Genomic DNA, 14,391 nt, shown 5'->3' with positions numbered 1-14,391 from the left:
GAGCATACGAGTCCAAATTCTCATATTTTTGTCACCTAAAAAAACTCATGCACGGTGATACTGCGTTGCCTGCACAAAAGACGGCAAGCATCTCGCCCCACCCGATTTACAGCCCAACTCCTGATGACTTCACCTGTTAATTTCTTGAAACGAACAAAACTTTGAAATTCGAACTGTGCTCCCTACTACTATACTGCTGTACACTCTAATCGAATTGATTCTTTTAAACGCCAGGTGAGCTGAGAACCCTCGTGGATCATCTAATTGAATTAATTCTTTTAAACGCCAGATGAGCTCAAAATCCTCCTGGATCATCAGACTAGTACGGTACGGATGCGCGGTAGTAGGTAAACAAACGGTCCCTTCCAAAGCACGCAACAGCTAAGCAACTCAAGGTTCCTAATAGAAGAATAGAAGGTTCTTGGCACGATATCATAAGCAAAATGTTTATGTGACACCATAGTTAAACAAGGGTTTAGCTAACCATTGCATTGCAAACACTGACATGCTGGTAGACTAGGTGACAACATTGTCTGAATCCAAATTATCTAACACCGGTTCGATGTTCGTTCCAAGTAACAGCAATTGAGCAACTGCAGAAGTGCAGAGCCTGTTTGATCATCCATACAACACATACGCACATAGACAGAGAATGTTTACAAGATCGGCTCCGGCGATCCGCCCGCCCGTCTCATATCACATGGCGTACCTCTGCGTCCAGGTCCTGGCGGTGCTCTCGTACTTGTGCCGGTCCGTCTTGTACATGTGGGCGATCTCGGGAACCAGAGGGTCGTCGGGGTTCGGGTCACACAGCAGGGAGCAGATGGACAGCAACACCTGAAAGCAGACAGAGTGCATATGATGAGTTCGATCAGCCCTTGCCGTCGAGGTCCAAAGCAGCCGGAGAAGAAACAGGGTTTATTAAGTCGGAATAGCAGACCTTGGAGATAGTCAGAGCAGGGCTCCATTGGTCCTTCAAGATGTCCAGGCAAATGCTCCCGTTGCTGTTGACGTTTGGATGGAACACCTTGGTACGAAACGCTACCTGCAAATTTGCAGGTCAAAGAGAGAGGTCACATACTGCCCAATGTGTTCTTTTTTGTGACGCTATGGATATTCAGTATGGAAAATGAACTTTTCAGACTGAAACTTTCAACCTTGCCTAAGATAACCATAGATTGTAGAGCTTCTAAGAAAATTTAATTAGTTATGTGTTCCATCAAAGTAAGCAGATGATAATCTCAGGTGATTGATGTGGACATACAAGAACTGCAGACACAACTGAAGTAGCATTGCAGACACCGCACCAAGTGTTCACGTTTGAAGAATTATGGGGGCAATTTTCTAACTGGATGTAACAATCTAACTGAAACCATTGCTTACCAAAACACCCACACAACCTCCACCTTAACTAGTAAAATACATAAATTTACAAATCCCAAACTAGTTCACGTGAAAGGTTCTAAGTCTTCAGCAAGTGTGCTTACTGGCATGACACCTGACGGTTAAGCTACCGCAGACTAGTTATTAGCATGAACTGCTATACCTGTCGCACATTTGGAACCCATTTAAGGTTTTCAAACAGATCAGAAAAGAAAGCCAAAAAGATGAACCAAACCGAACTAGATGAGATCGCATGTTTTCCAAGACGAACAAATACAATCATATGAACCACATCTGCCAGAGTTCCATTCTTAGATGTGCACTATGGAATGTCCTGAGGCATATGGGATACAAATTTAAAATAATAAATGGAACAAAGGAAATGCAGAGAACCAATCAACCATTAGGTGATTGCCAAGTACCTTTGGTGGTTTGAAAGGATAATCAGGAGGGAAGTGGATAGTAACTAGGAAAACTCCACCAGCATATGGGCTGTCAGATGGACCCATTATTGTTGCCTGCCAATGGAACATATCTTCACCCACAGGACCTGTTAAATAGTTATCATATCATCATCAATACATGTATACCGTGTGAACTAAATTTGAAGTACAATCATTTGCGTTATAACCATCGTATCTGATAGACATGTGGTCTAGCTTTAGCCTTTAAATCTTTAACAAGAAATGAAACTCGAACAAGGTCAATCGAATGGACTAAAAAGGGAAAAGGGGACACTCAACGAAAAAATAGGGTCAAGTTTGAACACTAATCAGCAATCCTGAATGCCTTGCTAGGGCAAACGATTTACGTTTATATCTGAAATAAATATAGTAATGCAAGACGTACAGATTTATGCAGATACTTTTTTTTTTTGTAAACCACAGAAACAAAACAATTTTAGGAACTGGCTGAGGACTAGTTACAGACTTACAGTAATGTGCATGGTGCATTTATGAACTCAAATTTTGTCTAAAAGAAACCCAAGTTTTCACATAATGATTAGTTTGATATTTGCTAGTAAAATGCAGTTAGCACCTTGATTGACACAGTAATAAAATGCACAATTCTCTAGTTCAGGGAGCGTCAGACCAAGTGATATGTCTGCAAGTTTAGGAGTATTTTGGAACACTTAGCTACACTGTTTCCAACATAACCATGTTGTGCTTTGCACATGCCAACCTAATAGTGTGATGAATATTACATTGGATGAAATAGTATGCTACATGTACACTCTGAAGGCTGATGGTAAAATCCAAAATATATACATCTATACAATAGATCTAGAAGTAACAGCTTGAGTAATGCGTTCGAATATTTTGGCCATATGAGTCTGTAAAGATGAATAAGAAAAGGAATGCATCTGATCCCAATTAACAGATCAAGTATTTTCTGCCAGTGAGAAACCAGTATACCACTGTTTTTTAGTATTGACCGACAGTTACCGATGAAAACCAGCATGGATATAGCTATGAAAGCATTTGCCATGGAACATCGATAACAACACACCAGATCAATAGTTAGCTATTTTGCAAGGAAAGCTCAATTTCATTATTCTGCATCATACTGTTAAATGATGCCTTAAGTGGTACAGAATATCTGTTTCTATGAAACTCATATAACTGAAGCGTAGTTAGAGAACCATCTTTATGTATTCAATTACTTCTAACAATTTTGGAATACGAATTGCATGAAACGATCTTTTACCAGGATACCTCATGGAAAGACATGTCGGTTTCATAGAAGAGAAGGCCAAGCGGCTGAGTTACAACACGGTTGACACATGTGTCGAAATCGCAGAATCTACGCTGTCGCGAGACAGCCACAAGTGAGAAGAATACTCTCGCAACCTCTACCTTTCCGCTAACCATGAAACAATATCTGGTGATGCCTACTGTTTATGTTAAGGCTGGCTTGGAACTAAACCCCACCAAATCCCCCACATCCAGCCAGGGATTTCTGTGTTCCGAAGACTTACGCTATCCAGAATGAATAGACAATTGTCGTTTGTTAGAGTGCCTCAGGGTAAACCTTATGCGTCAATCACTGTGGCATTCATTAGTCATTACTGATTGCACGACTGCATCATTTACGCGTTCGACAGACTGTGCTGATGTGCCAGTTCATCTTCACACTACCGAGGATCCAAGTCCAAGTTCATGCCTACACTTCATCATGAACTCCAAACATACATCGCACCTGCTCTCCTTTCCCTTTTCTGGGGAAGCAGAGCATACAGCGTTACTCCAAATAACTGCTAAGCAGAGCATTTTTCCAAGGGTACAGTCCTATGTGAAAACGCAAGCATGTGCACAACAGATCATTCAGAAGCATGTGCACAAAATCAAACTCTTACACAAGCAAGTGCATGTCCTAGAACCCCCAAATTCACACGCCAAAAGGAGCAAGCAAGAGAGGAACAAGACCTGCGCTGCATGAGGTAGGGGGATCCTTCTGCAGGTCCTTGAGCTCCTTCTGTATCCTCTTAGACGCCATCATGCATACACTTGCTTGTCCTCCTGTTTTTCCAAGAACCAGAACAAAGAGATCATCAAACCTGCATCTATAAACAATCTGGAGGGGAATCGAAACAGAACAAACCTCACTGATTGAAGGACTGATGTCCTCTTTGCTCTCTGCTTCTGTTTCTCCGCCCTTCACAAGAACCAATAATGGAACCAGGGAAAAGGGTAGGAGCAGGGCTATATATGTAAATGAGCCTCTCCCCTTTGCTGTCTATCTTGATGCTAGTTGCAGCTTGCTTGCTGCGGGTTAGCGTGCTGGTTTTATTTATTCGTCTTCATCGAATCATCGTTCCCTGGGACCTGCTTACTTTATTGGTGCCATGGTCGATGGGCAAAGGCAGTGAAAGCAGATAGTAGTATCAAAATCAAATGCCCCCATCCACTACACCGATACCCTCTCTTATCAGTGGCTGGCTGCTCATGAAACGGAAATATATTCTTCCTTATTTTCTTCTCTGAATGGAACAACAATAAATTAATGGATGGCGAGAGATATGGAGATATGTGCATGTATATCTGGCAAGTGAGGTGGACTGAAACGGACGGAAAGACTGCCGCGTTTCCTCCTCATAATCGAAGAAACAAAGAATCTACAGATTCTGGTGGGAACCCCTGCCGACTGACTGATTCTTTATGGCCTACATGTCAGTGAACGTTTGAGAGAATCCAATTGTTGAATTGCTGCAAGCCAAGTAGACATGAGTGGAAGCCAGCTCTTGTCTGACTGGCTGATTGCCTGAAACCTGATAGTGATAGAGCACAACACAAGAAAGCTAACTACCCTGTGCTAATTACTATGCTAGCAACAGCTTGCTTCTCGTGTTACATGTGAAGGGAGAAACGGTTCAACAGAGGTGTTTATGTGCTAGTCACAAGAATCTAACCACAATCTGCAAGAAACTATAATGAATTTCCAGGAGTTTATTCCTTTCTTCCACAAATGAAACCACTGTAGCTATTTTTGAATTCCCTCCATTTCAAACAAGCCCTAATATACTGAGAAATATGCCGACAAATACTCAGGTAAAAAGGGACGCATAGAGTTCAAGGACACCGATCAAGATTAATCATCTGTTCGTTGGGGTTGCACAATGTTTTTTAAGCCGAAAATTTGACGCCTTCATCGTCCGCTGAAGTGCCCTTGAAGATAGTTGCCTTTCCCTTTTGTTCCAGCAGCTTCAAAGCTCGCATGAGGACACCACGATCGATCCCCGCAAGTTCTGCAACAGATGCCACAGGATAAAATGATCCGAACCAAACTAGCCACAGTACAGCTTTTACTATGATATACCAGACATGGCTATGTATTACTGACGGCCACCGATTTATACCACTGCCTAAACTCTGGAGGGCATAGTCATGAAGAGGAGATTGTGTCGTGGCACTATAGAAGTAAGGAACAGGACTTTTGGAGCATTGTTGGTTTACTGAAAGTAGATATCGAAGATGATCATGGGCTTTATAGAACAGCTGGACTAAAAGGAATACTCTAACTGCATGATTCCAATAGATTATTATCAAAACTAACCAATTACGGAAACAGGAAACAAAAAAAAGACTGACTCCTCGTGAAGCTTGTGGTGGCTATAATGCAAAGGCACATACAATTTGGGTAAACATGAAAATAAATACTCCCTTTATCGAAAAAATGTGTTGTTTTGACCGCAAATTGCTCTGAAGCAAGAAAATGCATCTAGTGTCACGGAAATTGGACATGGTAAATCTAATCTCACCACATTGAAGTTTGGTATACTTACCGGTTCCATGTGTTTCAATTCCAGATCGTATATCTTCAATTGTTGTTACTTCCAACCCATTTTCCCTCACCTACAAGCACAACATGAAGAAAAATAATATGGCATGATTAAGTCACTGCCACTATTCGTTGGTAAACTGATAGCTGTGGAGGAAACATGCCAAGTAACATATAAGTCTTACAAAGTCAAATATGTAGTTGGCCCAATCTTGAATCCGCAGCCAAAGAATGAGACACTTCTTGTGACTTTTGTCAATCCATTCAGCACGCCCTGCAGTTTGAACTTGGATCAAGTAGATGCACAACACAAAACTAAATGGAGCTTGCATCAATATTGAAAGATTCAATGTTGTGCAGAATAAACCTTCACTAACAAGAGCTGCAAGGAACACTTCCTTTGCTTCATAGCTTAGAGACCCTGAATAATGTAAAGCATGTATGCTCAGCGCAGCGCCAAAGGAAATATCCAAATACATAGTAAACTAGTGGAGTAAATAAATTTTCATGTATAAATAGTACGTCATGCTCACAAGCCTCCATGGAAGGCATTTCAAACACATTACCATCATACCAGATCACTATATTCTATAATTTTCAACATACCAGACAGTACAACGATAAGCTAAGAAGAGATGTTTTGCTGAATTGCAGAAGAGTGATAGTCAAAACAAGGTTCAGACAGTATGGTTCCATGTGTTTCTCTAATCTTGTTATACATGTGAACGCTCACTGGCTCTTACTTGGTGACTTCAACTTCTATCTATCAGCTGAGAATCGAAATAGAGATGGTGCCAATTTCAATGACATGTTCACCTTTAACGAAGTCATTAGCCATTTTGGTTTAGTAGAGCTAAATGAAGGGTCGAGCCTATACCTGGAAGGCTGGAACAACATGCAGTCTATTCCACTTATAGAGCAGCTAGATTGGTACTTCACGACCACAGAATGGACTCTTACTTTCCTTAACACCCAAGTTTACCCACTCGCGAGACCTGTATCTCATCACCTGCCCTGTGTTGTTAAGATTGTTTCAAAAATCACTAAAGCTGCCATTTTCGTTTTGAAAATTATTGGATCCGCCAACCTGGGTTTTATGAAGTACTAGTAGCTAATATTTGGGCTAGCCTTTGTCATGGGATAAGAAAATCTCTGCTAAGCTCAAGTTGTTGAGGAAGGCCTTAAAATGTTGGAATGGGATGTTCTGATTGCAAATTGTAATGCAGTGATACTCATGCTTGATGACTACGAAGAGCAAAGGCAGTTACACTCACTGAATGGAATTTTAGAAACATATTTTAAAACAGGATTTGCCATCTGCTAACTTGCAAAGACTTGCTCAGGGAAGTCATTGCACGATTAGATGGGCAAAGCTTGGGGGACAGAAACACCTCTTTTTTCACTCAATGGCTATAGTTCGACGGCAGAATAACATTGCGAGCTTGACCTTGTCAGATGGCACTGAGGTAACAGATATCAAGAGAAAGCAGCAGTTTTCTGGACAGCTTTTAGAGATCGGCTGGGAGTTACTACAGCTACATTATGCCAAAAGAGGTTCTTGAAACTATTCAAAGGGTCCAGGACCTGCACAAGCTTTCAGTTAACTACACTTCAGACGAGATTGATCAGGTCCCGGCTCCAGATGGCTTTAACGGCCAATTCCTAAAGAATTGTTGGAATATAATCAAAACTGATTTTTCCAAACTCTGAAAGATTTTCAGGAAGGATCTGTAACTCTTCAAAGTATAAATGATTTGATTATTGCGTTGATACCGAAGAAGGCTTCGCCAGAGACACCAAATTACCATACGTCCTATTTCTCTGTTGAATTCATGCTTAAAGCTTCTCACCAAAATGCTCACGGACAGACTTCAGAAGAAAAATCTTCAGGTAGTGCATGAGACCAATACGGCTTTCTTAAAGGTCGTACCATTCAAGACTGTCTGGCGTGGTCTTTCGAGTATCTTCATCACTGCAAATCTGCTCCAAATGGTAACATCGTCTTGAAGCTAGATTTTGAAAAGACGTCTGACCTTGTTGAACATGCTATCTTGCAAATCTTGAGGAGAAAAGGCTTTGATGAAGCGTGGGTAGCCTAGAGGGTGGTGCAGCAAAAGGAACCTAGAAGGGAGAGGAGAACTCTATATCGGTTCTATCTCTCGTCTCCTCATATAGCGTGTGTGAGGTGTGGAGAAGTGCACATGAACTTCTACTCTTCCCATTCACTTGGTGTGAGTAGAAAAGGTTACCTTATAAACCACTCGAACTCTATCTAAACTAATAATGTGGAACTAAATTTTTTCTCTAGTTGATGGTCTCCCCCGGCTTACAATAAGTTTCTCTTTGAAGGCCTGACTGTCTCCCCAATTTATAAAAAACTTTGGAAAAGTAGATGTTTGCATAAACAAAAGGTATTCATGTGGCTCTTCCTAGTGGATAGACTCAACACACGTGATATGATGGAGCGCAGGCATTGGACTTTGGATTCTGGAATTAATTGGGGCATGTGCCCGCCTGCACATAGAGAAACCTGGGACCGTCTTTTTTTCAATTGTGATTTTGTTGTGAAATGTTGGCAGAAGCTAGGTATCCAATGGAACTCCACACATGGATCGGATGATATGTTAGAGCGAGCGAAAAGGAGCTTCCAAGGTCCAATTTTTTGAAATTGCCACTTGTGCTATGAGGTATTTCGAAGCAGCGTGATGGCTTGATCTTTGAGAAGATAAGGCCCTCGTTTCAAGCTTGGAGGGTGGTGTCCAAGAAAGACTTAGTTCTGATTTCCTATAAGGGTGAACGGATGAAGCCCGGTGATCAGGGGGGTACGTGAGCACCCCCTAACTACTCGACACGTGTCTAACGGACGTTTGCTATCCGTGAGATAAAAACACAATCATTGGTGTCACATGTCAGTTGTATCAGACGTGAGCTGTATCAGATGTGAAGTGGTAGATTATTTTTTCTCTGTCTCATTCCAACCCCATCGCTTTATCATCTCTCCCATCATGATTCGCAATAAACAATCGACCGCAAAGCTACCTCTTGAATGTTCAAGCGTTGCTCTTATCCGCTCCTCAACCACTAAATCCCCTCCTCTCTCTCACATATGGCCACGCTAGCAACAGGCGCGGAGGCGCGGAGGAACTCGACGGCGCCCCCACCCGACGGCGACCTCGACACCTCTAGGCGGCGCCCCCTCCCGACGGCGACCTCGACACCTCTAGGCGGCGCCCCCGCCCGACGGCGGCCGATGCATCCTGGAGGAAACCTCCGGTGAGCTCTATGAGAGAGAGGAGGATGAATGTGTGGAGGATGCGGACGGAGTGGGGATAAGTTTATCTTTCTTTCCTGGAGGAAACCGCATGGTCATCGATCTGGAGGCCCGCGTTTAGCAGCTTTTTCCGCCAGAGAAAGATACTAACGTCGTTTGGTAGCCGTGAGCCAGAAAATGAATCTCAACATTGATCCAACGGCAGCTAGGGGGTGCTCACGTACCCCCCTGATCACCAAATCCACTCTCTAAGGGTGAAACCTAAATACAAAGAAAGTCTTGCAGAATGGATTGAGAATTTTTAGATGTCTTTAGATTAACTTCTGCTGTCCTCCCTCTTCTTTCCGTCATTGTACAGCCCTTGTAATCCTCTCACTAATGTATTTTTCTAATCTAATTTAATAGAAAATTATACCCTAGGGGACTCCCCTATGGTTTCATGGTAAAAAAAAAAACAAGGTTCAGATGAATACAACTTACTCTCAATATTTGGATTGGAGAACAACGGAAAATCTTCTTCCAAGGAGATTATATACATCTTATGACTTTTACAGTAATCAAGTATCAGATCTTTCCATAGCTGCACTTGCTTTTCACGTGTTTCCCTCACAGGCTGCAAACTGCATGCAAGCAAATTCATGCTATTATTATCAGTCCGTATATAGAGTACAATATTATAATATAGGGTCAAAACAAGTGTTAACGAAGGTTTTTCACAGCTGGATTTAAGATAAGATAGCCAAAAGTTCACTTATGTAGTAACTCAAGCAAATGTAAGTACTAGTAAAGCAAAGAAAATGCTTCAACTGCTACAAACATACTGTTGGAACATGCAAGAAAAATGCACCACATATCAAAAGGGAGAGGCTTAGACACACTGAACTAAGTACCGCATTACAATTTTGGGGATGCTATGAAGTAGAGATTTCATAAGAGATACATGTGAGTTTTGACCAAAGGCAGATTTTGAAGAAACAAGTGCTTAAGCTTACAAAGACAATTTTATTAAAGATCCTGATGCACAAATCCTGCATACACGTTCAGAACTTCTCTAAAATCTGAAGGAATTATTCCTTGTTTTATTCTGAGGTAGGTTGTCAATAAAGTATATAATGCTTTTATAGACTGCAAAATGCATAACACACGGTGGTTAATGATATTTTGTAAGTGAAGAATGTAATCATGTGATTATATGATACACCCGAAATACGAATAAAAAGTTTAATTCTTGCAAAAGGGCATGATACTAAAGAAGAATCACGAATTACTTAACTGTATACTTTTTTCCAAACTAAGATCAGCGCCAAAAATAATGACTCGCCCAAAAAGCAATTTCATTACCAACATAGTACTTGAGCAGAAGTTTCTGCCCAAGCTTCCACCAAGCACTGTTTAATAAGAATGTAACAATTGCTTAGCAACCATCCAATACCCCTACTCCTATACACACTGAAGAACCGGAAATCATGCAAGCATGTGTTCAAGCTGCCATTTGGTACTACCGCTGTAAGAAAATACAGGCTTCTCCTTCTTTGGTGCAGAGTTAGAAGATAAGAACGGCGTGGGGGCAGAGAGGGATTACGTGAAGTAGGGCGGGTAGTTGAAGAAGGGGGGAAGCTTGAAATCTCCCGGCCTCTGCATCCCCGCTGAAGCGCGGCTTGCGGAACGGTCGGACGGACGGCGGCGCGGAGAAGATACCGCGAGGAGGGAAGATCGGCCCGGCGCTCGACGGGATGAGGTCACTTCCGCCGCCTCTGCACGTCGCCGCCAAGGGAGCGAAACGAGCGAGCGATTTGGTTCCTCTGGTTCGTCTCGTCCGGTTCAACTAGTCCAGGCCTAAATCGCCGGCGGCGCAAACGGAGCAGCTCGCTGGCGGCGCTGGTGGAAGAGCAGGGAGCGGCTGGGGTGCAGCGATCTGCGGGGAGGTGCAGCGGCGACCGGCAGACGGCGGCGCCGGTGGCAACGCCCTGGGTTGTTTATGTTCTAAACGGGGTATTTTATTATTTCTCAATTTCTAATTATTGCCTGGACACGTTCCGCCTTAGCCATCTTCAACGGGGCGACTGTTTGCCCATCGTGCTCGGTCGAAAAATGCTGGCGTATAGTGAGCTGTCCGTGGAGACGGACGCTGCACGGTCTCGTCGAGTGTCCGAGTGTCCGCTTGCTTCTTCCATGGATCCGTTTGGCAGCGATATATATCGACGGATCTTCTTGCACGCGTCAGTGCTGGCAACGAGGTATTGCTTCGGCAGTCTGCGCCACGTTAATGATAATGCGTCTTATGTCGAGCGGTCGCCGCTCACCTCTGCCAAAAAAGTTATGGCGATGCCACGCATATTGCGCCCCTCGGCTGCGTCCGGCGTATATAAAGAGGGGCGCGCGTTCGGCTGCATCATCATCTCCTCCGCACAAACCTTAGCCGCCACAACCTCCATCGTACCCCCCTCACAGATATACACAACCTGCGAGAGAATCCATGGCCGGTCCAGCTGGCCGGCGAGGCAGTCGAGGCCACGGTCGTCATCTTCACAGGAGGCAAGCTCCTTCGAGTTCATCCTCGGCATCGACGAGGATCCCATGTCACTCGCCATCAAGGGCTGCCAGACAAGTTTGCCCGGTTCGTCGATGACACCGAGCCAATCGAGTTGCAGCTGCGAGCACTACTAGAAAAAGACCTAGTCGTAGGATTGCTAGCAGTGGCGCACCTGCTATATAGCAGTGGCGACCAAAACGTGGTGCTCCACTGGTAGGAATGTTAGAAGTGGCCCACCTGACCAATAGTGCGCCACTACTAACTTTTTGCTTGGTACACCCCCCTTCCGAGGTTAACCTGTGGTGCGCCACTGCTATGTGAGACAGCAGTGGCACACCATGCAAGTGGTGTGCCGCAATTTTTTAAAATGATGAAAATATGGTCCCAGTGGTGCGCCACTACTAAGGGGTACCAAAAATTCTACCCACCCGGTGGATCGCCTTTCTAGTTTTCAAAAAAATTAAAGAAATTGATAAATAAAATATCAAAAATAAAATCCTTCGAGTTGTTCATGGGTTATGTCATCTAGTTGCAAGAGAAATTAACAAACATGAAATTTCGATTTGTTTTGCACAATTGTGTCATGTATCGGTAAAACGGGAATATCTTTTGCATACAAACTCAAAAAAAAAATTAATATATGAAAATGTATCTATGTGAAAAGTTACATCCAAATTCACATTCTAAGGACAACATATCTACATCCTCCAATCCAAGGAGCTCATAATCGAACACAGATGCTTTGTCACGGCTAATACATGTAGACATAGAGTCATCCATCTATCCAAACAAATCAAAGCAACATCACTAGCCTAATCAACAGAACTGTATACGACCATCTGTTCATGCTTTAACATAAACCCAACTTGAAATTCATTGTGTATTGTAGATGAAGAACAATATCCCAATACTTGATAAAAAAAATTGAACTACCAATTCAAACACCTAAGTAGACATGCAATAACACATCTGAAAAACGCTATGGCATAATAGAGGCAAGGACAGTGTGAGGCTCACCTTCTTCGCGTCGGTGGCTATCCGAGAATGCCCTTGGATCAAGTGTGGGAGACGAAGGGATCAAAACCCTAGGCATGAAAGGGGGCCATGAGATCCCTTCGATCACCATGCGGAGGCAGGAGGATTCCAACAGTGGCTGCCATCCTTGTCGTACGGGGACGACCAAGTATCCACCGGATCCAGGCAGGATCGGAGATGGCCACCGTAACCGGCGGCTGCTAGGAGCTGATCTCGATTTGGGGGGGGGGGGTACGTGAAAATGGCGGTGCCAACTGCCCTTGGATCAAGAGGTGGAGATGGAGGGATCAAAACCCTAGGTACGAAACAAGGATGTGGGATCCCTTCGATCGGTAGGCAGAGGCGGGAGGAATCATTACCGTGCAGGGAGGGCAAAGTACCCACCAGAGCTGGGCACAACCGGAGATGGCCTCCCTAATCGAAGCTGCGATCGTTTGGACATGGCAATGGTGAACGGCGACGTGCCAATGCCTATTGAGATCTGAGATGTGGGTCCAAAACACCGATATGTACATACATAGTATACCCCTTATAGAAATACATAGGTTTGGATATGAGTTTCGGCGGGCTACCCAAACCCTAACTGCACTCCCGATGGAAGACCATGATACCCCTTCGGTACGTTTATGTAATTGTGAGCCTGGGGGTCTATGGAAGCACAAGCCTTAAATATTTTTCTAAAATTTGAAGGATATTTACCAAGTGATTTTTTTTAATTTGAACCCTTCGTTGACATCATGAACAATTTCCTCGTGAACAATTTTGAAAATACTTTTTAAAACTTGCGAACATTTTCCTCGTGAACAATTTTTTAAACTAGTGAATAGTTTTGAAAATACTTTTAAAACTTGCGAACATTTTCCTCGTGAACAATTTTTTAAACTAGTGAATAGTTTTGAAAATACTTTTAAAACTCGCGAACAATTTCCTGGTGAACAATCTTTTAAACTCGTGAACAGTTTTGAAAATACTTTTTAAAACTCACGAACAATTTCCTTTTAAATAATTTTTCAAACTAGCTAAAAAAATTAAAATACTATTTAAAACTCGCGAAGAATTTGCTCCTGAACAATTTGTTGAACGATGAACTTTTTTAAATCACTGTGAAGAACTATGGAGATATTTTGAATGCGCGACAATTTTTGAACCCTTGAACATTTTTCGGACTTGCGAACCATTTTTTCGTACCGGCGAACCTTTTGGGCATAACTGTGTTTTCAATCCGAGAACAACTTTTGAACTGGTGAACATATTTTTGGACCGACGATACTTTTTCGTACCCTTGAACCTTGTTTCATACCTGTATTTTTAATCCGAGAACAACTTTTGAACCAATGAACCTTTTTTCGTACCCGCGAACCTTTTTTAGACCCGTAAACATTTTTAAAAATCAAGAACTTGTTTAAATATTACCATTTTAACAAGATAACATATAAAAAAAGATTTTCAATGTTCAATTTCGCTATTAACAATTTTTTGGTCACGAAGACATAACTGATTGTTCAGGATTTTCTTTTGGTGTTGTTCTCTTATGGGTGTACTCTTGGTGTAGGTTTGACCTTATTGTTGTAGGTTTTCGCTCGATTTTCTCCTAAAAACTGAGCACCTTCTTCTTAATTAATTGATGAGGCAAAGCTTTTGCCTCCATTTAAAAAAATTAACCAGAAAGAAAATGGATGAACAGTGAGTCCTTCCGTGTCAGCTAAGCTTTTCTTTTGAGATTCCCATGTCGACCCACCACTGCATCTTTTTAACGGCGAAACATAGGTGATCCCGAACCAAGCACTGATCGAAGGCAAACGGGACTCAACTTGCAAATATTCATTAGTTAATGAGCTCACTTAACTCATTAACATAACGAGCTCAACCTCAGCTTGGCTCGACTTGATAA

General features: G+C 42.7%; 2 protein-coding genes across 2 annotated transcripts; both read right to left on the bottom strand.

The window, feature by feature from the left end:
• Positions 1-463: 463 nt before the first annotated feature.
• LOC124661870 (ubiquitin-conjugating enzyme E2 5A) lies at positions 464-4,247 on the bottom strand. The gene is made up of 5 exons (XM_047199760.1): positions 3,985-4,247; positions 3,810-3,902; positions 1,806-1,933; positions 941-1,045; positions 464-837 (listed from the first exon to the last, which is right to left on the bottom strand). The coding sequence occupies exons 2-5, from the start codon at positions 3,880-3,882 to the stop codon at positions 697-699; spliced, it is 447 nt and encodes a 148-aa protein (XP_047055716.1). The 5' UTR covers positions 3,883-3,902; positions 3,985-4,247; the 3' UTR covers positions 464-696.
• Positions 4,248-4,801: 554 nt separating this feature from the next.
• Positions 4,802-10,880, bottom strand: LOC124661869 (vacuolar protein sorting-associated protein 25-like). The gene is made up of 6 exons (XM_047199759.1): positions 10,515-10,880; positions 9,413-9,552; positions 6,029-6,082; positions 5,847-5,935; positions 5,666-5,735; positions 4,802-5,128 (listed from the first exon to the last, which is right to left on the bottom strand). Exons 1-6 carry the CDS (start codon positions 10,571-10,573, stop codon positions 5,007-5,009), a joined length of 534 nt encoding a protein of 177 aa, XP_047055715.1. The 5' UTR covers positions 10,574-10,880; the 3' UTR covers positions 4,802-5,006.
• Between the last annotated feature and the right edge of the window lie 3,511 nt (positions 10,881-14,391).

The sequence above is a fragment of the Lolium rigidum genome, chromosome 6 (assembly GCF_022539505.1).
Source record: "Lolium rigidum isolate FL_2022 chromosome 6, APGP_CSIRO_Lrig_0.1, whole genome shotgun sequence".
In the NCBI taxonomy this organism is placed as follows: Eukaryota; Viridiplantae; Streptophyta; class Magnoliopsida; order Poales; family Poaceae; genus Lolium; species Lolium rigidum.
The sequence above is the reverse complement of the archived record's forward strand: the minus strand, read 5'-3'. Positions and strand labels throughout refer to the sequence as shown.